At 34.5% G+C, this 21,199-nt stretch overlaps 2 protein-coding genes and 8 non-coding genes across 11 annotated transcripts; 9 read left to right on the forward strand and 1 right to left on the reverse strand.

The window, feature by feature from the left end:
* The first annotated feature begins 9,946 nt into the window (after nucleotides 1–9,946).
* On the forward strand, nucleotides 9,947–12,656 carry LOC115976170 (F-box/LRR-repeat protein At4g29420). Of its 2 annotated transcripts, XM_031097311.1 has the most exons (3): nucleotides 9,947–10,448; nucleotides 11,406–12,296; nucleotides 12,510–12,656. In XM_031097311.1, the coding sequence occupies exons 1-2, from the start codon at nucleotides 9,995–9,997 to the stop codon at nucleotides 12,281–12,283; spliced, it is 1,332 nt and encodes a 443-aa protein (XP_030953171.1). In that variant the 5' UTR covers nucleotides 9,947–9,994; the 3' UTR covers nucleotides 12,284–12,296; nucleotides 12,510–12,656. The 2 variants fall into 2 exon arrangements, with proteins under 2 accessions (XP_030953171.1, XP_030953170.1); XM_031097310.1 differs by lacking the exon at nucleotides 12,510–12,656 and having other exon boundaries at nucleotides 11,406–12,443.
* A 1,889-nt stretch (nucleotides 12,657–14,545) lies between these two features.
* Nucleotides 14,546–14,617, reverse strand: TRNAP-UGG. Its single transcript has one exon. It is a non-coding gene; the product is annotated as a tRNA-Pro (tRNA).
* A 56-nt stretch (nucleotides 14,618–14,673) lies between these two features.
* Nucleotides 14,674–18,825, forward strand: LOC115976171 (60S ribosomal protein L28-2). Its single transcript, XM_031097312.1, has 4 exons — nucleotides 14,674–14,780; nucleotides 14,926–15,091; nucleotides 15,185–15,348; nucleotides 18,425–18,825. The coding sequence occupies exons 2-4, from the start codon at nucleotides 14,944–14,946 to the stop codon at nucleotides 18,563–18,565; spliced, it is 453 nt and encodes a 150-aa protein (XP_030953172.1). The 5' UTR covers nucleotides 14,674–14,780; nucleotides 14,926–14,943; the 3' UTR covers nucleotides 18,566–18,825.
* On the forward strand, nucleotides 15,628–15,719 carry LOC115978521. Its single transcript, XR_004088790.1, has one exon. It is a non-coding gene; the product is annotated as a small nucleolar RNA R24 (small nucleolar RNA).
* Nucleotides 15,939–16,030, forward strand: LOC115978523. The gene has a single exon (XR_004088792.1). It is a non-coding gene; the product is annotated as a small nucleolar RNA R24 (small nucleolar RNA).
* Nucleotides 16,622–16,712, forward strand: LOC115978524. Its single transcript, XR_004088793.1, has one exon. It is a non-coding gene; the product is annotated as a small nucleolar RNA R24 (small nucleolar RNA).
* On the forward strand, nucleotides 16,838–16,929 carry LOC115978525. The gene has a single exon (XR_004088794.1). It is a non-coding gene; the product is annotated as a small nucleolar RNA R24 (small nucleolar RNA).
* Nucleotides 17,162–17,254, forward strand: LOC115978522. Its single transcript, XR_004088791.1, has one exon. It is a non-coding gene; the product is annotated as a small nucleolar RNA R24 (small nucleolar RNA).
* Nucleotides 17,445–17,528, forward strand: LOC115978528. The gene has a single exon (XR_004088797.1). It is a non-coding gene; the product is annotated as a small nucleolar RNA R24 (small nucleolar RNA).
* Nucleotides 17,763–17,853, forward strand: LOC115978527. The gene has a single exon (XR_004088796.1). It is a non-coding gene; the product is annotated as a small nucleolar RNA R24 (small nucleolar RNA).
* Nucleotides 18,826–21,199: the final 2,374 nt, after the last annotated feature.

Consider the following 21,199-nt stretch of genomic DNA (forward strand, 5'->3'; position numbering starts at 1 on the left):
AAAAGTTGATATCAACAATTAAGCATTTGTATCTATCCAAAAATTGATGTAGCAATAGTTTAAAAGTTGTAAACTTACTGGAATTTTATACTATTAAAATTTTAGCTAATAGAGTTTAATCTCAAGCAAACTATCTTCATAAGAGTGTCATTAAAAAGTAAAATCAATACTAAACTTAAACTCAAACTCTCTTAATTCAAGGGAAATAAAAAATGAATTCGTAAAACTTGAACCTTTTCAAGTTTCTAAGCACAATTGATGAAGATAAAATAAAATAATATATTTATCTAAAAAATCATAATAATAGAAAATTTAATGATTGATAAAAATCATGTCTAACCATATTTAATGAGAAGTTGATATGAAAAAAAAATATAATGTTAGTCTAATTTGTGGAGTTAATGTTAGTCTAATTTGTTAAGGTGTGAAGTTGAAATCTAAATCTTTAAAACATGATTTTGCTCAATTATTCTCCTTTTTATTAATAAAAATTTTACTACTCGAGAAAATTAATTTAATCTAATAATGCAGATAAAAACATAACACAAATACAAATGGAACCCTTGTTGTAGGAGAGAATACAAAATTTGATAATTCTTAAATAATTAATAGATAAAGCGTATATATTTATAGAGGTTTATATAATAGATTTCATGACTCATAAACAAAACTTTAAAAAAAAACAACGCAAAAACAAAGTAGAGAAATACATACCTATAATAGTTTGGATGGTAGGTTTGATAAAGACTTCTACTATGGATTTCAAAAATATCAAATTGCCTAAGTATAAGGAAAAAAAACAAAAAACAAAAGAGAGTTAGATTTCTAAATAACATAAAAATTGTAAGAGAGTGAGAATTATTGATAATGGGGAGAGAAAAGAAGAAGAAGAAGTTGTGCCTAAGAATATATAAGAATACATGGAAAAACAATATTGTACGGCACCGAGGTGCCCGGATCCAATTGGGCCTTGGATTCAGGCCCAGTAGCATGGCCTAGTTTTTCAAATCCCTTTTTATTCTACCCTCATAAACTACAATTCCAAATCTCGTCTCCTAACCAGTGCTCGGCGTAAAATGCCCGAACAATAAAGAAAGACTAAAATCCGAACATACCATAGGATGCTTGACAGTTTCCTAGAAACACCACTACCGGGCATATTCGTTTGAGTTAGAACCAAGTTCCAAAGCCATAATTGCTGCATTCCACTCTCACCTAAACATCCACTTACAACAGATAATATTGGACCTTCAATTGCACTAACAATGGCAGTAATCATGATTTCTCCACTAACTTAGAGCTATAAATAGGAGAAGTTGAGGAAGAAATGGGGTTCAGAAAAAAGAGAGAAAATCAGCTATTCAGTAAGAGAGAGAGAATATTACTTTGAGTCTCTGTGCCAAGAACGACCCAAAGTAGGAAATCCTAAATCCCACCTTATAAATAAGTTGTGAGCCCCAAGTGAGGTTAAGCCCAATAGTCTCATTTCCGGCGCGCACAAATATATATATATATATATATATATATAAAGAGAGAGAGAGAGAGAGAGAATTTTCAATTGTGAGGAAATTAGATTTCTAATCATTCTATGAATTATAAGAGAAGAAGAATTAACTTAGGATGTATGTTTATCCACACAAAAAAAAAAAAAAAAAAAATTGTCATATAGATTGAATAGAAAAAATTAGAAGTGATTATCTATATAAAAAATAAAAAATGTTGTGGGGCCAGAGAACTTGTGACCTCAGCCCACTTTACGTTAAGGCCCAAGGTCCGAGCCGAGGAGGGATATTGCCGAGGACATACAACGAAAGTCCAAATGGCCCAAAGATATAGCCGAGGACGATTCTGTCCTCGGCATCCCAAAGCACTCTTGGAAGAAAGGGCAAGTACGATATAGGAACAGTTCATGGAAAAGCTAAACACCTCTGCATTGATGGGGAAAGGACCCCTGAACAGTGTGGCGACAAAGGACAAAGGAAGGGCTATCATTACTGCGATTAAGTACTCTGCGCCTGACAGAGCAATGTTTTTCAGCCTTTACAACCACTCCCAACCACTTTGGGTATGGGCTAATAAGACAAGTATCAGCCCTAGAAAACTGAACCTACTCGTGGACGTTGAAGGGAGGCTAAAGGCTAGTATAGAAGGAGAAGGAAGCAAGCCAAAAAAGAGGGCTAGGGAAAAAAGGCCAAGAACCAGAGCCTCCCAGTCCGTGCCGAGGAGAAAGACTTCATGGGCAAGCACAGTTCACCCTTGTACGATTATCATGAACCCCATAACTAACCACTGTCTAGTGACCAAGGCCTAGCCTTTCAGCCCACTTTCTACAAATTTTATTGTTTGGGCCTTTAACGTACGAACCCAATATCAGTTTGGGATCGTTATAAATTGAGTCCTTACAAATGTCATATAAATTGAATACGTTGAATACATTGCTTTTTTATTTTTTATTTTATTCGTGTACTATGTTTTTTTTTTTTTAAACGTAGTAATATAATTTAAATAAAAATAAAGGATTATATGAAGATTGTTGCAAATTTTTTTTTTTTATTTTATTTTTACATGTATTATGTTGTTTTTTTTACACATGATAATATAATTTAAATAAAAAAAGGATTAGATGAAGAGTTTGGATTGCAATTAAATTAATATTTTTATCAATTTAGAAATTATAGAGAAGAAGATAAGAACAAAAAAAAAATTATATTTATTTTTAAAAAAATCTAAAAAAAGTATGCAATTTGGTGAAGCCACTTGGCGCAATCACAACTTCTAAGCTCAACTTTTATTATATAGTATATAATATGATATTGATATGTGATATACCTAATTTTCAAAACAATTTATCTAAAAATTTCAATAAATATTTAGTTAACAAAATCATTACTATAGTGAAATTTATGTAGCAGGTTAAAGAAAAATAATAAATTTCACATAATATTCATCTCCAAAAAGCAAAACTACAAAATATTTTATATTTCTTAAACAAAATTAATTGAAAAATATCAAATAAAATCTTGTGTTCTATTATTAATCTTAAATATTGTGTTCAATTTTAAAAAAATAAAAATTTGTGCCAGTAAATTTTGTGATATGCAACAATAACTTGTCAACGCCCATTATAAATTATGTCTAAATATCGCTTTAAAACTTTCCAATAAAGGAAATAAAATATCTGACTGTCCATTCGCAGATGGTTTGCTATGGAGAACTTTAACTCAAACCCCATCAAGTTGAACATCATCCAAAACCTGCCCACAAATCAAGTGTCCTTGTCACTGTTTATGTCTCATGGTATGTTTGGCTGGGGTAAAATGATAGAAGAGAAAAAAGGGGAGAAGATGGTGTTTGGTTGGGGGAGGAGAAATGGGGGGTGGGGGAGTGGGCCCACCATATAAGAGGAAAAAGTTTTCTTCCTAAATTGGGGGAGAAAACTAGAGAGAAAAGTGAGGGAAGGAGTGGGCTTGGTGTGAAATACCCATTTACCTTCCCCTTTATTTATTAATATTGCTCCTTTTATTTACTGCCTTAGTGCTACTACTTCTTTCTTCTTTCCTTTCTTCTTGTTTTGCCTCTTCACTGTACTGGTTGGGTCTCTTTATCTTTCTTTCTTTCTTTATTTTTTTCATATCAAATGCAACTTTTTTTAATATTATTTTTAGTTTTTTTTTTTTTTTTGCTAGATGTTTTATTAGTCGTATTAGTTTGTAAGTTTGTAGTAATTAAAAAAAATATATATATATAAACTGTTAATAATTTTGTTTTTGTTATGTACTAGGAGAATGAGAGTAAATTTATATAAACTACATTTTCTATCATCTCACTTTTCTACTCAACCAAACAAAAGAGTTTTCCATCTCTTCACTTTTCCACTCCCTTAACCAAACATAAGGAGGGAAAACAAAATTTTGTCTATCCACCCACTTTTCCATTCCCTCCTCATTTTTTATTTTCCTATTTTTTTATCCTCTCAACCAAACAAACCCTTATGGTAGCCCCTAGTGCTTCACCACGTGCTTGTAGAAAAGTTGGGTTGCCTCCTCTATAGGGCATGATGCGATGCTGGGATGAAGACTGTGCACTTGGAGAACCTATCAACCACCACCATAATTGATTTGTGTCCTTGGACTTTAGGAAAGACCCCTAATGAAATCCATCGATACACTCTTCTGAGATTGTTCTGGAATCAATAGAGGTTGCAGTAATTCTGCTTCCTTTTTCCTTTCTATTTTCCCTTGCTGAAACACTAAGCAAGGCTTCATGTAAGCCTCGATGTCCTCCTCTATCTTATGAAATGACCAGAGAAAAAGAGAGAGAGAAAAAAAAAACTAAACTAAACTAAACTAGTAATCACATTTCCAATTTCCTTATGCTAAACCCACCTTTAAGCTTTGATGGTTGGGAGGTAGGGTTGGCAATTTTGCCCCGCCCCACTTAACCCACCCCTCCCCAACTTCACCACACGCGGGTTTTCCCAACCCTGCAAAGGTGATGGGGCGGGGATGGGGCAAGATTTTAGCTTTGCACCACGGGACAGGGCAGGAATGGGTTTAGACTTTTTAGACCCACCCCGCCCCCGCCTCGCCTCGCCCGAGTTGCTAAGGGTTATAATTGTAAATTTTTCATATCCTAAAACCCTACTATTTAAATAACATATTAATATTAGCTTACTTTATTCTACCCAATGTGGTTCTCTGCCTTTATTTTATTATGCGTTATACTATGAGAGTTTTTTTTTTTTTTTTTTTTTTTTTTTTGTGATTGTCTTGTTAAACACTTGGATTTATTATTCAATTTTTTCTAAAAATTGATTTGATTTGATGGGATAAATTTAGTTGTAATTTCAAGTATATTTTTATTAATGAAATAGGTTTCATTAAAAAAATTGTACTAATTTTAGGGCAAATTAACAAAAAGTAGTGTTTTACAGGGTGTGGCGGGGCTTCGCAGGGCCCCAAGGGGCGAGGATGGAGTGAGAAAGTTTTCCTCGTCATGCGGGGCAGGGTGGGGATGAAGATCCCATCCGCCGGCCCCGCCCCGCCCCGCCCCATTGCCATCCCTATTGGGAGGATGGAAAAATGAGAGGATATAAAATATTTAGGTTATGTTTGTGTTAGGTTCTAAGACTTTATGAATTAAATATATATGTTGGCAAACCATGATAAAAAAAATGAGTGTAGGTTTAGGCTTGCTCAAAGTTTATTTGTTATAGTTTGAATCGAGCAGAAATTTACTATGCAAAATTGCAAAGCTCAATCAATCGAAAGTAAGGCGATTGATTGAGAATCGCAGATCAGAAAATTTTGCAGAAATTTCAAAACGCAGCCAAAGCCCATATGACATGTAGGGTTAAGTTTTTCACTCCTAGTATAAAAGGAAAAACCCTAGTCACGTTTTAGAAGTCTTTGAATAGTTTTGTGTTTTCTTTTGCGTGAGATTTGAGAAGTGTTTACCTTAAAACATAAGGAAAGCTCTACCAAAGTCTACTTGAAATCAAGTTTTGGTGGTGATTCAATTGCTGCACAAAGATCCTTCAAAGTATAAAACCTATGAGTGGAGTCACAAAGTCACAAGTAGGAGAACTTGTGTTTGGTGCAGATTCAAGGAAAAAAGTAGTCGGTGGACTTGGAGCTGTCACGTGGTCGTGGTAGTAAGTTTTCTACTCGATGTAGCATTAAGATGTTAGTGGTCTCAGTCCTTTTGTAAAATTTCAATTCTTTCATAGTGGATCTGTTTTTACCTTGAGGATAGCTAGATCAAATCCTTTAGGTTTTTTACCGGTTTGGTTTCCCTGAGTCATCAGATCTTTGTGTTTTTTACTTTCTACATTATATTTGTTTTGCTCATACTTGTTTAACCTAGACTTGAATAACAAACTTGTTAATCAACTTGGCTTAATATTAGGTTAAACATATTGTGTTAAGGGGTCTAAAAACTTAACAGTTTAGTAAAAATTTTTGTTTTCTATTTTCAAAAACTTGTTTTTGGGAATATAAAGAAAAAATAATTTTCTTATATTTTTGAAATCAAAAACATGTTTGATTAGTTGAAATTAAAACAATAGTTTTTTGAAGAAAAAAAATAGAAAATACTAAATTATGTTGCTACTAGGATTTGAACTCTAATGCTAACTCATTAAATAAGATAGATTCATTAAATTAAATGCGTGTTTTCATTGACTTTTGAAAATTAGAAATTGAAAACAATCTTTTACATGTTTTCAGTTTCCTTTACAAATTGAGTTTTGAGAATAGTTTTTTTTTTTTTTTTTTTTGGGTCCATTTTGGATTGCCAAACATGCTTTTTAATCTCAAAAATAGAAAATTGTTTTTGGAAACAAAAAATAAGGGGAAAAAATAGTTACCAAACATACCCTTATGTTTTCCACCGTGTGTGTTTGGCACAGAAGGATAGCTACTTAATTACCATTAGGGTTGTGCATATCCATCAATCTGCCTAACAAATTCACAAATCTACCTAATCCATTCCAACCCATATATATTTAATATTTATTTAAAGTATATATTATATGGTTTAATGCACCAATTAAATAGTTTGTGTTGGTTTGATGCTATACTCAAGTTTGATTACCAACATAAATAATATTATAAATATGTTGTTTTTTTGTGTTGGTAATCTTATAAATCTGTTGTTCTAATGCTCAATTTTTTTTTTTTTTTTTTTAAATGTCCAACCCATGGTCCAACCCAATCCACATGGAACATAATAGTAAATTAAGACAAACTATAGTTTCCATTGTCTTATTATTCTTTTCAATAAAATAAAATAAATTTATTTTTCTTCTAAATTTTTTTTTTCATCCTTGTACTTTTCATAATTTGTACATAACATACACGTTGGAAAACACATATCTTTTACACGTTAGAGCATCCACATCATATATTATGAAATAGCACAAGGGCCAAATTTTGCCCACTCAGTCCCAAAAAACATTCAAATTAGCTTTCTTTTTTTTATTTTTTTGTTGAGAAGAAAGACATCATTTATTAAATTTATCAAAGGGTGGCTTTACCAACCTAAACAAAAAAATAAGTGATGTGTGGAACATCCTCCATCCACACTGTACTATCTCGAAAGAACACAGCTTGTCTAGTCAGGCTATGAGCAACTCTATTGCCTTCTCTCACAGTATGAGAGTAAGACGATTCTGAAAAGAAACCAAAGTAAAGAGCAGTATCACTGACCAACCACCCGTAAGAGGTCAATCCCTTATCACTAGAGCATAGAGCTTTCACCATTGTTGTTGAGTCTTCTTCGACAATAACCTTAGCAACTCCTATCTCCCTGCCAAACTCCACAGCTTTGCATGCCGCCATAGCTTTAACCTTAACAGCTTGGAAAGTGTGGGGTAATTGTTGTACTAAGGATGCCACAACTAGGCCCCTGTTATTTTGGATCACCACACCTATGCCCGATCTATTTTCAACAAGGAAAACTGCCCCATCATAGTTTATCTTAAAGAAATCTTGAGGTGGTGGAATCCATTTAGATCACTGTTTTTGTTGGCAAATTTTGGGGAGGGCGTCATAGCTTTGTACTCCTCCAAACGGTCTTTTAGCTAGTTGGGCTAGTTGCTTTGTGGAGCAACAAGGATGACGAAGACGAACCTTGTTTCGTTAATTCCAGATTGACCATACATTAGCTTATGTATCCATTGGCTGTAAAATGTATTTTTACTATAGTATGTGTCCGTTTGGGATAAGCTAAAAATTTCAGCTTATCTGCAATTTTAATTTATTTTTACTACTATTTATGGGTCTCACTACACTTTTTGGTACTATTCATGGGTCTCATTATATTATTCAACTAACTTTTACCTTTATCTATAATACTTTTAGCAAAAAGTTTTCAGTTTTAACTAAATAAGTTATTCCCAAACAGACACCATATGTGCAAATATATATAAGGACATATGTATAAGAAGGACGAGAGTGGATAATACTTGTATTGTTACTAGTGTGTGAAGAGAGAGAAACAATTAAAAAATTTAGAAACAAAATAAGAAAAATTGATATTTAATAAAATAAAGTTTAAAATAAATAATTTCATGCCAATGTTTTTGAAAACAATGAAAAGTTGTTAATTAAAATTATATTATGCTAAAATAGACCGATACAAAGAGAGAGTGCAACTACCAATCTACCTGATCCTAAAAATTCAACGTCACATTGGAAAATGAGTATGAGTTAAAGAGGTTTAAAGTCTATACCGTGTATTCAAGAGTTAAGCCCTTTTGGATATACACCACCAGGGCCGGCCCAAGGCCTAGGCAAGTTAGGCCTAGACCTAAGGCCCCACCAAAAAACAAAAATTTTCTTAGGAAAAAAGACCCCACTTTCCATAGTAAAGGCCCAAATTTTTATAAAATTATATATATATTTTCTAAAGGTTGTACATTTTTTTTATTAATGATGTTAAGGATACTACAAATTTTACTATTGGCTTACAAATTGTCATGTTATTAATCACAAAAAAGTGATATAAACATTTATTAGTTAAATTGACGAAGTTCATCAATAAGAGACAATGTCACATTATATCTTGAACATTTTATAGTGCTTTTAATTAATGCATTTTTCTTTTACATTTCTATTAAGACTCTCAAATGACAAGACCAATAAAACCTTAACTCAATTGAAACCCTAAAAGATTTCAAAAAGATGTTGCAAATGTGTTAAATCATCAATTATAGATTAATCTCCCCTGATAGTTTGAGAATTTGATTTTTGTAAACTAATATCTTACAAAGCCACACATCAAATAATATATATCTCTCTCTCTTAAAATCAAAATATAAAATTAAAAATTAGATTACAACTTTATTTAATTATGCATTGTCTTATATCCAAAATAAAGTATCTTTCTCAATTGCAACATATTTTTATTTCTTTTTATTAATATTTATAATTCAACTATAATATTTAATTCTCTATATGAAATTAATATTAGTCTAGTTGGTATTATTTATGTATTTAATGTATCAAATTAACCTTAATTTGATTAGTATTAAATAATTTTGTTTAATTAATATTTACATATTAAAGGCCCTGCATAAATTTTTCGCCTTAGGCTCCAAATTATGTTGGGCCGTCCGTGTACACCACTATAAGTTTTTTTAAAAACCATTCTCCCCTTATCAGCAAGAGGACCACCTGTTCAAGATAGCGAGGAAGCGGAGGTGCTGGCTTGCAGGAGAGCACTGAAATTTACAATCGACTCAGACTTCACTGATATTGTGCTTGAAGGGGACAACTCAGTTGTTATGGCGGCCATCTCAAGTTCGCGCTTGATTCATTCTCGGTTGGGTCATTTGTATGCAGACATTCACTGCCTGGCTACAGGTCTACAAATTCAGTCGGTGTCGTGTGTTGCTCGGTCAGCCAATTCTGTTGCCCATTCTCTAGCCTGTTTTGCTAATTGTCTTAACGATGAGATTATTTGGTTAGAGGAATCCCCTCAGCCGGCCTTGGAAGCTCTGTATTTTGATGCTCATTAATATTTAATACAAAGTTGCCTTTTCAAAAAAAAAAAAAAAAAATTCTCCCCTCTCCATGCGTGTATTAAAAAAAGGAGAAAGTTTCTCTGCAAACTGAGTTGCAGAGAACTCTCTCCAGACCGTGAGGTGTCAAAAGGAGAAAATGACACCTCGCCCACTCACTAAAATTCAAATTCAAGTGAACTCCGTTAACCCAAACATTTAGCACTCTCCCGTTATATTTTTTTTATTAAAGGCCAGGTGTCATTTTCTCCTTTTGACACTTCACGGTTTGGAGAGGGTTCCTGCAACTCAGTTTGCAGAGAAACTTTCTCCTTAAAAAAAATACTTAAATTCTTTTTTTTTTAAAAAAATCAACGCCACGTATTGTAATTAGTGTCAACGATGAATAAAATAACTCTTACATGACCCAAACAAAACAAAAAAGCCATAACCGACTTCCATTTCCACCCATCTCTTTTTCTCTCTCTCTCCATGGAGGAGCTACCTCCTCCTCTAATCATCGAAATCCTGAATCGACTCGGCGACTCATCGGAGCTCGCTCGGTGCCGACTCGTCTCGAGGACACTCAACTCGCTCTCTCGCGAGGTCTCGAAAATCCACCTCCTCTTCACCTTGTCACGCTACCTCAAATCCCGAGCCCCAGGGACCGAGCCCTCGGTCACGCCCTTCAAGACCATCATCAGCAACTTGGTCCTTCACCGCCGAGCCCTCCGGTCCGTATCGATCGGCGTCGAGAAATCGCTCGGAAACATATCCGACGTCGACGTAGAGGGCGAGTCCGACGATCTTTACCTCACCGATGTCGGATTCGTTAACCAGTGGTTGCCGAACATCGGTGGTGGGCTCAAATCGCTTTCGATATCGGACTTTTGGATTCAGTCTTGTTGGCGAAAGTCGGAGATTCTGTCTCTCATTTCATCGTACTGTGAGTTTCTGTTTTTTTTTTTTTTTTTTTTTTGGTTACACATGTTGTCTTGTCTATTAAATAGTCAAATGAAATTTAAATCCAGTTTGAAACTGAATTATGGTAACATCATCAATACTTTAATGATAGAGACAAAACTGAGTTACAACAATTATGTGCTGTTTTTTTTTTTTTTTAAATTAAATTTATTTATAAACTTGATAACTAGACTGGGGGGATTTGAAGCTTGGATGTCTCTGTTGGGAACATCAGAAGTGTCAATTAGCTAGAAGGCTCTTGGCATTTGGTGTACCTTAGGTTTCCCGAATCATGTGATTGTATTGGTCAATGAACCATAAGGTGAATTTGATAGTCCATAAGAGAAGATTGCTGAATTTAACTGAGTAACCTAAATTACAACACCTAAGAAAGAGTACCAAAATGTTAATGTTTGAAATTTGTCTAGATGTTGATGATGTATCAAAATCTAATCAACTAATTTTAAAAGGAAAGAGTTGGATTTTAGAAACTCCATAAGAGGCAGATTTTGAAAATTCACAACAAAGGGCACTTGGTGCGATAGTGTAACTTATCAATGGGGGGAAAAAAAAACTTAGAAATTAACAAATAGTGGATTTTTATGCTTTAAATTAACAGAGGTTCAGAACATTTCCCATCTGTATCAGAAACTACACAAAATCTTCAATCAACATCCTGATGTGAAATTTGGATTAAAATCTAATTTGGATAGTGGGTGTACATTGCGCATCTATACCGTTTAGAATTTTAGGATGCATATCACAAATGTTTTCATAGTATAGGATTAAAAACTACAATTAACCAGTTTCCTTTGATTGCTGAAATGTCACTTTATTGTTTAATTTCATTCCCAGCGGAGCTCCAGTTTGATAATTACTCAAATATGCTTGTTGTGATTGAATATATGCATGTTATATGTTTGTACATGTGCATGTGCAGGCCATAGTCTTCTTGAACTACAGGTGAAAAATGCTTGGCTGTCTGTGGATGGTCTAAAACCAATGCCCATGCTCACTAGTTTGACACTTGAATACATAAGACTGGATGATGAAGATCTACACAACGTTAACCATTGCTTCCCTTATCTGAAAGTTCTGAATTTGATTGGTGTTGGTGGACTTAAGGAACCAAAGATCCATCTTTTGCACCTTTACACTTGTCTATGGACAGTGTCAAATGCTCCACTTTCGCTGACCATATTGGCACCCAAACTTGTCAAACTCAAACTGAAGTGCATTAAACCACAGTCTCTTGTCCTTGAAACCCCACTGCTCTCTAATTTCCACCTTGCCCTTGAAGAAGCAAACGAATTTAAAGTGAAAGAGTTTCCTCATTTAAAAAACCTTAAGCTTGAGTCTGTGAATCTTTGCAGTCTTATCAGCATGTTTCCATCTGGTAGAACCGTCAAGAAGCTTAGGGTGGATTCAATGAAATTGAAAATGACAGGGTTTAACTTTGACATGTTGTTTGATGTTTTCCCAAATTTGAGCTATCTTCATATGGGTTCTGGAGCTTGGAAGGAAATAGAGAATTATTTTCACTCAAGAGGTATGGAAGGTAGGCGTGGGATGAAGGGGTTGAAGGAAATTGTTGGATATTTGGTGGAATTTGACTATCTTACATTTTCATTCATTTTCTCTATTTTGGATAATTGTACCAACTTATCAGACATGGCGTTAGTCATCCACAAACGAGTTGATAATCCCACTGCTAGCAGCCTCATCTCAAAGTGCAGAGCTGCTTGTCCAAGAGTTAGATGGAAAAGAGGAATGTGGATAGAAGGAACAGAGGATCTTTGGGTTTCTGAACCCCTGTAGTTTGGCAACCGTGGTTGTCCATAATAGGAAGAGGACTGAATAAAAATTCCTTTATCTATGCCATGTTTCCAAAGGGTTATGTTATGTATAATTTGAATAAAAATTCCTTTATCTATGCCATGTTCTTAGAACAATAATTTGCTGTGTGGAATTTGGCAGACATATGGGAGGTGGCAAATAACAGTAGTTCATAAGACTCGTGAACCCCTGTAGTTTGGCAACCGTGGTTGTCCATAATAGGAAGAGGACTGAATAAAAATTCCTTTATCTATGCCATGTTTCCAAAGGGTTATGTTATGTATAATTTGAATAAAAATTCCTTTATCTATGCCATGTTCTTAGAACAATAATTTGCTGTGTGGAATTTGGCAGACATATGGGAGGTGGCAAATAACAGTAGTTCATAAGACTCGTGAGTCGTGACAATATCAGATGCATAGGAGGGAATGATATCCTCTCATTTCATTGGTTAAAATGAAATATACATTTCAACTGTATTTTCCCACCAGTTTGCTTCCAAGGTCTGTTGTACATATCAATGAAATATACATTTCAATGCGTCAGTTGTACATATCCTTGATGTACAATTTGGTGGGAACATTAGGGGCCTGTTTGGTTGGTGATTCCAAACAACAGTTTTTAGTATTTAAATACTGAAAACTATTGTTCCCTAAAAAAACATATTTGGTAGGAGAGTTTTTTTTAGACGCGTTTGAGTTACGTTGCTCATTTTGGTAGGAGGGTATTTAAACATTGAATTTAGAAAACTCCTCTCGCCGGTTTTCAGTTTTCAAGTAACATTGTTCAATGACAATTTTGTAAATATTTAGAAATTTGTAGGACTCACGTGTAAATACTGAAATTTTGTTCTAGCTTCTCTCTCTCTCTCTCTCTCTCTCTCTCATATGATGAGTAAAACTTTCAATGCAAATTAACTCATTTTCATACATATGTACAGTTCATATTTGGCTTGCGAATTTGAGGATAGTTGCAAATATCTCCCACCTCCCCTATGCCTCCTTTTGGTTTGGTAGAACATTTATGTTCTAAAAATATCTTTTGTTGTTTATAATTTCTTAAGACAAGATTCTTACTTTGAACTACCGAATTTTATACATATAGACCTCAATTTTGGGGTATTCTAATTTTCAAACTGATTTAGTTAGTCTTTTCAAATATCAAACCACCGACACACCGTAGTTTGTAGAGGTTACAAGATTTTCAATTATTCTAGGATCATAATATTTATCGTACTCTTTTCAACAACTATAATATGTGGCAAACTGTGACCCATCACTCATAATCAAATACATAGGATAGTTGAGAGAAATGGTATGGTAAAAATTGTGTTCATAGACTTTTTGAAAGCTTTTTATACGCGAGAGAGAGAGAGCATGGAAGTGGTGATAAAGGAAGAAATGTCACCAACAACAATATTTTTTATTTGAAATTTGTAATGACATTTATCATTTTGTCAAAATTTCACGTGCAATTGTATTTGACACGATTTCATTTTTAAGGGGGAAATGTAGTGGTGTGGTTCTATTTTTTCATTGATCATTGTCACTTTCATTGGAATTATATGTTGTATAAAATCTTAATGGAAATAGTTTACCTCCAAATCAGTCTAGAGGAATCTTCCTCCAACTTATTGTATGGTGGTTGAAAAAATCATTCATATGTAGTTTTATTCATAAAGTCATGTGACTTTATTTAAAATAATACACTTGGATGGTTTTGTAAATCGTCATGTAGTGGGTTGGAAGAGAATTTGGAAGGAAAAAAAAAAAATTGTAGGAAGAAATGGGTAATACTAACAAATTTGGAGAAAGAGACATAAAGAGGTGTATGTATATATAACAACCAAGTGAAAATGAAAATTTTTCTCTCCAATTTACTTGAAAATTTATTTCTTAGATTTGTTATGAAATAAAATTGTACGGAGACTATGTAATACAATTTTATTTCTTAGTTTTACAACCATGTGAAAATGAACAATTTTCTCTCCCATTTACTTGAAAATTTATTTCTTAGATTTGTTACGAAATAAAATTGTATGGAGAGTATCTAATACAATTTTATTTCTTAGTTTTTATTTTTTGGAGAAATTTTATTTATGAGATTTGTTATGAGATTTTCATTGGTTTTATTTGAAATATATGTGAAAGAAAAAGCCACCGGTAAAAATTTACTTTTCAGACCAATGGAGCGGGTAAAAAAATGATAAGTAAAAAAAGGAAACTATAAAAAATAAAATACAAGGGGGCGTTCCGAGAATCGAACTCGGGACCTCTCGCACCCAAAGCGAGAATCATACCACTAGACCAAACGCCCTTGCTTGAAGTATATTCCCATTGATAATAAATCTATACACAGACAACATATTTTTCCTCATTCAGTCTCAGCTCCTTCTAGGGTTTTGCAAAGGTGTATAAAATCAACCTTCTGTATTCTCAGCCGAGCCCTCGTAAACCCCTCTCTCTCTCAGACCTAAACCGTAAGACTTCCTCATCACTCAGATCCCTCTTCTCTCTCTCTCTCTCTCATTTCCGATTCACTTTTTTCCCATCCCATGAATTATTTCCATTTACACGATCTTGATCTAATGTATTCGGTTTGTTTTGAAAAAAAAAATGGTACAGGCAAGGTAAAAGGTAGCAATGGCAACAGTTCCAGGGCAGTTGATATGGGAGATGGTGAAGAAGAACAACTGCTTCCTCGTCAAGGAGTTCGGACGTGGCAACGCTGGCGTCCAGTTCAGCAAAGAGCCCAACAACCTCTTCAACCTCAACTCCTACAAGTACTCCGGTAAATCTCCTTTCTTTCTTTCTTTCAATCTCTATGTATGTGAACTTTTAGTACTTACTATATCTATAATAAAATGATGATGATGATACATAGGTTTGGCGAACCGAAAGACGGTGACGATTCAGCCAGGTGGCAAAGATCTGTCGGTGGTATTGGCGACCACGAAGACGAAGAAGCAGAACAAGCCGGCGGCCATACTTCACAAGTCGGTCATGAGGAAGGAGTTCCCTCGTATGGCTAAGGCTGTTACCAATCAGGTATACTTTCAGTTCTGCAAATCAGCTTTTGTTTTGATGAGGAAATGGTGATTGCAATCACTTGACATTATTTTATTGATTATTGGGTGAGTCCCTAGAATAAAAAATTGATTAATTGTGCAAGTATTTTTTTTCTTGCGTTTTGTGTGTGATCTTTGAAATTGTAGTTTTAGTTCTTTGCAGTGTTTTGATGCCCTGAAAAGTTTTTGGTTCTTTGAAGAATAAGCCACTATTTTAAATTTCGTATTTAGAATGTTAATGATTGGTGCTTTTATTTGCTAAGCGGTGATGATCAGCTAACATATAAGAAAATCCTGCTGTGTGTGGGATTTTCAATGAAATACATTTGTTACGCTTGGCTTCTGAGCTTCCTTTTTCACCCAGGTGTATTATGCTTTCAATAAGTAATTTGTTTTGAGTTATGTGTGTGATCTTTAATGTATGTTTCAATTGTTGTTTTAGTTCTTTGCAGTGATTTTGGGGGCCAGTCTCTCTAAATTTGGTGTACTGAAAAGTTTTGGTTCTTTGAAGAATTGGCCACTATTTTAAATTTCTAATATAGTATGTTAATGGTTAGTACATTTATTCGTTAAGCGGTGATGATAAGCTAACATGTAAGAAAACCCTGCTAGCAGTGGGATTTTCAATGAAATGCACTTGTTACGCTTGGCTTCTGAGCTCCCTTTTTTCCTAGGTGTATTATGCTTTGAGAGTGTTGGCCTATGTGACCTACTGAGTTTTGTTTTATTTTAGTGTATGTGTCTCATGGATTATTTGGAGAGGTATAGTTTTTTTAAGCCTTACTTTCTCCTTGTTCAGCTTTTTTTTTTTTAAGCTAAGTAGCCATTGGATTTAGCTTAGAATTCTGTCAATGATTGTTGTTTAGAAAATTTTCTCCTAAATATCATTATTCCTTCCAACTTCAATTGTGAGGTATAATGGAGATAGGGTTTCAATTCAAGTGGCTCTGATACCAGTATAAAATCTCTCTTTTTTCGAAAGCTTAAGGTCATAGGAAATAGTGAATTTAATTTGCTAACCATTATTCAAACAATTATTTGGCACCGTAGAATGATTTGGATAAGTAACTAGTTTTGAGTTATGTGTGTGATCTTTGATGTATGTGTTGATTGTTTTGCTTCTATAGTGATTTTTTTTTGGGGGGGGGGGGTGTCAGTTCAAATTTGATTTCTTGAAAATTTCCTGTTCTTTGAAGTATCTTAATTTGATTTTCAATTTTTTTAGTATGTTTATGACCGGTAAATTTATTAGTTAAGCGGTGATGAGCAGCTAACATGTAAGAATATCCTGCTAGCATGGGGTTTTCAATGAAATTTGCTTGTTACGCTTGGCTTCTGAGCTCCCTTTTGACCAAGATGTTCATGCTTTGTCAGTCCAAATTTGATTTCTTGTAAATTTCCCGTTCATTGAAGAATCAACTATGATTTTCAATTTTTTTAGTACATTTATGACTGTTAAATTTATTAGTTAAGCGGTGACGAGCAGCTAACATGTAAGAAAATCCTGCTAGCAGTGGGATTTTCAATGAAATTTGCTTGTTACACTTGGCTTCCGGGTTTCCTTTTTTGACCAAGATGTTTATGCTTCGAGAGGTGCCAATATGACCTAACAGTTCTATCTGCATTGGGCTTTCTTGTCAAGTGTTACGCTGTGTAATTTCTGTATGCTGGGGTGTGGTTTGAAATATTGTCTGTCCAAATTTGATTTCGTGCCAATTTCCCCTTCTTCGAGGAATCATCTATGATTTTCAAATTTTATTTTTAGTATGTTAATGACTGGTAAATTTATTAGTTAAGCGGTGATGAGCAGCTAACATGTAAGAAAATCCTGCTAGTAATGGGAATTTTCAATGAAATTCACTTGTTACGCTTGGCTTCTGAGCTCCCTTTTGGCCAAGATGTATTACGCTTTGAGAGGTGCCAATATGACCTAACAGTTCTATTTGTATTGAGCTTTCTTGTCAAGTGTTATGGTGTGTAATTTCTGTATGCTGGGGTGTGGTTGGAAATAGTCAGTCCAGATTTTGTTTCTTGAAAATTTCCTGTTTGAGGCTAATGATTGATAAATTTATCAGTCAAGCAGTGATGAGCAGCTAACATGTAAGAAAATCCTGCTAGCAATGGGACTTTTCAATGAAATGCACTTGTTACATGGGCTCTGACCGATCTCCCTTTTGACCAAGATGTATTATGCTTTGAGAGGTGCCAATATGACCTAACAGTTCTATTTGTATTGAGCTTTCTTGTCAAGTGTTATGGTGTGTAATTTCTGTATGCTGGGGTGTGGTTAGAAATAGTCAGTTCAGATTTTGTTTCTTGGAAATTTCCTGTTTGTGGAATCATCTATGAGTTTCAATTTTTTTTTTCATGTTAATGACTGGTAAAGTTATCAGTCAGGCAGTGATGAGCAGCTAACATGTAAGAAAATCCTGCTAGCAATTGGACTTTTCAATGAAATGCACTTGTTACGTTGGCTCTGAGCGATCTCCATTTTGAGCAGGATGTATAACCATCAGTTATTTGCATTGAGCTTTCTTGTCAAGTGTTAAACTTTGTAATTTCTGTATGCTTGGGGTGTGGTTGGAATACTTGTAGTTGAAAGTGATTCAGTATATGTAAAACGAAGCATTTAATTCTCTCCAAGTTCTGCTGTTAATATGGATTCTCATTATTAACCCCATAAATTTCTTTGTGCTGTAAATGAGGCATAGATGAGCATTGACTTTGATCATGTCACTTTTCTTTTTCTTTTGTTGACAAATCTCTGATGTCTTAGAATTTTGTTTGAATTTGATGCCTAGAAGTTGAAGAGCTGACTTTCAGCATTTTTTTTCATTGTTGCTAGTACCTAATATGTCAAATTGAATTTCGGAATTGATGTTTTCATTGCATGTTTCCATGTACTTTGAATTGCATGGGTTGAAGTTTGTTTTCCAAAATGTGCATTTAAAAGTGATGTGTTTGACTTTTTACTATTTATTACACATTCAAGAATGACATTATATTTTGTCTAAATGTCAACACTTTCTAAGTTGGTTGCTTGCCAATGATTGCAGGTTTCTAATAATTACTACAGGCCAGATTTGAAGAAGGCAGCTCTTGCAAGGCTTAGTGCTGTTCACAGGAGCCTTAAGGTTACAAAGTCTGGTCCCAAGAAGAAGAACAGGCAGGCTGTTAGGACCCCTGGTAGGAAGTGAGATATGCTAGGGAACCGAGTTGTGTTGCTGTATTTCTTTGGTGGTCTTTCTTAGTTTCTCTTCAGTCTCAACTAAAGAGTTATAATTTTCATCTATATTAATCATCTGAATGTATTCAAAAGACCTACCCCTTGACCAAAAAGGGGAAACCCAGTTTTTGACCTAGTACGGCCTTAGTTTGTTATGCTTCGACTTACTATGTAATTTTTTGAAACGTTATTGGTAATTTTGTAGTGAGTGTACTAGTGTTGCTTTGTCAATGCTGCTAGTGATTAGCGTGAAATGATGGTTCAAACCTGCACACAATTCCTGCAACCGAATTGTGCATTCCAGCTTTGTCATTTGTAATGAGGTGAGCTGTAGAATGTGGTTTGATTGGTAGGTTAGGAGCTCCTGCGATTGCATACATATCCACGCTCTGAAAATTTATGGCACTGGGTTTTCATGGTACCCAGCTTTTTTGTTTGTCACAAGATGACTTGGATTGCATTGATGCAGTCATAAGCAACGCAAGATGTTCGTTCGAGACAGTTCGTAGTCAACATTAGCAGTTACACCCCCTCCAGCCAAATTAAAGCTTTTGACATGGATATGTGTTCTCTCATCAATGATACACAAATTACAATTTATTTAGGTAGCAAAATGTGATTTATGTAGTGTCACTTCTGCATGGAACAATTATTAATGTCACTTATAATGGACAACAATTTTAACCATTATTATGCAAGGGAATGATTTGGCATGTCCAAGTTGGACGGTCAACCCGCTGTTGGCTTCTACGATGAAAATTGTGGAGGTAAAGCAATGTTTCCACATTTCTCTGTCATCAAGTTCAATTGAATTGGAATTCATTTGTGTTCCACGTTTGAGTTTTATCTCTAATTGGGTGTCTACTGTTGCTGCAAGGTTCTTGTACTTAGAATACCTAACACAAACAGAGGTTGAAAGATATAGTATGAGTTTAAAGTTGATGGATTGGTTCTTGACGTTGGCTGTACCAAATCGTCCGAGTCTCTCTGAGATCCTATCCTGCTTTCGATTTCCATACCATTTTCTTAAGGGGTTCATGGGAAGGGCTGGTTGTGTACTCTTGCCATTTATTATGTACAAGTCAAACAAAGCAAACGGAGTTGCATTAGCAAAATTTAAACTGATGACCTATAAATCCTATAGTAAGAAACATTCTCTTGGATTAGTACATCTACCGTCACAATCAAAAGACTTAGGGTTTGGATTTTGGGTCTCGAAGATCGATGGTTTTTAATTGGGTTGAGGTTGTGGGTTTCTGATTCTTTGATTGACGACCAGTGTGTTTTTGTGGTGGGTTTCTAATCTCTGAAGGGTGTGTTTTTGGGAAAGGAAAAAAGATTATAAGATTATTTTAATAAGATGTACTTCAAAAATAACGAATGAGATGTATGATGTGTTTTAAAAGGGAGTTGTTCAAATAGAAAAAGTGATTTTTTGGAGATGCGAAATTGAGAAATTATACAAAACTCATTGTGAATGCTTTAAGCCATATTTGTTCAATCCCCTAATTGAACAAAATAACAAAATTGGGTTTGTGGTCACCATTGCCACAAAATAGCAAAATTGCGACCAATAATTAATGCACCCTTTATATTGGAAATCTTTTTATGGGTTTCCTATCTGCCATTTGTTGTAAACTAGTAAAATAATAGGTTTGCTGTAAACTAGTGAAATAATAGATCGTCGTTTGCAATCTAAAAGAACGTAATGGGAAGGAGATAAGTTGTTTGTGATTCCTATGTCATCCAAGAGATGAAACACTTCTTATTATTCAAGAATTGGAAGATGTGCTAAGCTCCTTTCAAAACTAAATTTACTTCTTTTTAAGTGTTGAATTTTCGTCTCATTGTTGAAGCAACATCCTAAATTGCCCTCATAATTTGATCCACACCAATCTAATTTTTTGATGCTTTTATCTTTTTGGTTTTTGAGGAGGTTCCACTTTGAGGGTGAAAACATGATTGAAGAGTTGCCATAAATCATTATTATCACATATCTCCAAAGTAACTTTGTTTTGGGTGACTTGGTTTAGGAATTTCCATCACTTATTTTTTGTTTTTCATGGGTTCCACCACCTACTAGTTTCTTGTTTGGTTTGATTTTTGTTCTCAATTATCATAACTCATCACTCAACAAAATTGAGAATGAGTAGTGAGTTGTTAGAACAAATTTTGAGAGTTTTCAAATATTAGGAAATAGAATTAAATCGCAAAATAATAATAACACACAGAAAAGTGGGACCCACACAACTAAGTTGTTTCTATCAAGTAAAAAAGAAGTAATGAAGCCCAACGGCTGTTTGAGGCAGTAGATAGAACTCACTAAGTTCACTCTAACAATAGAAGCAAGAAAACCCCATACTCATCTCACAAAACTTCATCTCTCTCACCTCTCAGTCTTTCACTTCAGGTGAGTCTCTTTTGAACTTCTCTTTCGTCTAGTTCTTGGCTTCAGACCTCATGTGAGGGGTTGTCTCATCTCACTTTGTTCATCTCTCTCGGTCTCTCATCTCTTGGTCTCTTAGAGCAACAAATCCACTCCATCTCAGATGAGTGTCTTTGAACCTCTCTTCAATGTTTTCCATAAAGCCCACTAGAGTTGAAT

This window comes from Quercus lobata, chromosome 2 (assembly GCF_001633185.2).
Source record: "Quercus lobata isolate SW786 chromosome 2, ValleyOak3.0 Primary Assembly, whole genome shotgun sequence".
NCBI classification, from domain to species: Eukaryota; Viridiplantae; Streptophyta; class Magnoliopsida; order Fagales; family Fagaceae; genus Quercus; species Quercus lobata.

What these genes read in the sequence shown, in the direction of transcription:
- LOC115976170 (XM_031097311.1), top strand. Translation starts at nt 9,995, where the DNA reads ATGGAGGAGCTACCTCCTCCTCTAATCATCGAAATCCTGAATCGACTC. An exon ending in GTCTCTCATTTCATCGTACT is followed by an intron (nt 10,449 to 11,405) that starts GTGAGTTTCTGT and finishes GTGCATGTGCAG; the next exon opens with GCCATAGTCTTCTTGAACTA.
- LOC115976171 (XM_031097312.1), top strand. Translation starts at nt 14,944, where the DNA reads ATGGCAACAGTTCCAGGGCAGTTGATATGGGAGATGGTGAAGAAGAAC. An exon ending in CAACTCCTACAAGTACTCCG is followed by an intron (nt 15,092 to 15,184) that starts GTAAATCTCCTT and finishes GATGATACATAG; the next exon opens with GTTTGGCGAACCGAAAGACG. An exon ending in CTAAGGCTGTTACCAATCAG is followed by an intron (nt 15,349 to 18,424) that starts GTATACTTTCAG and finishes CAATGATTGCAG; the next exon opens with GTTTCTAATAATTACTACAG.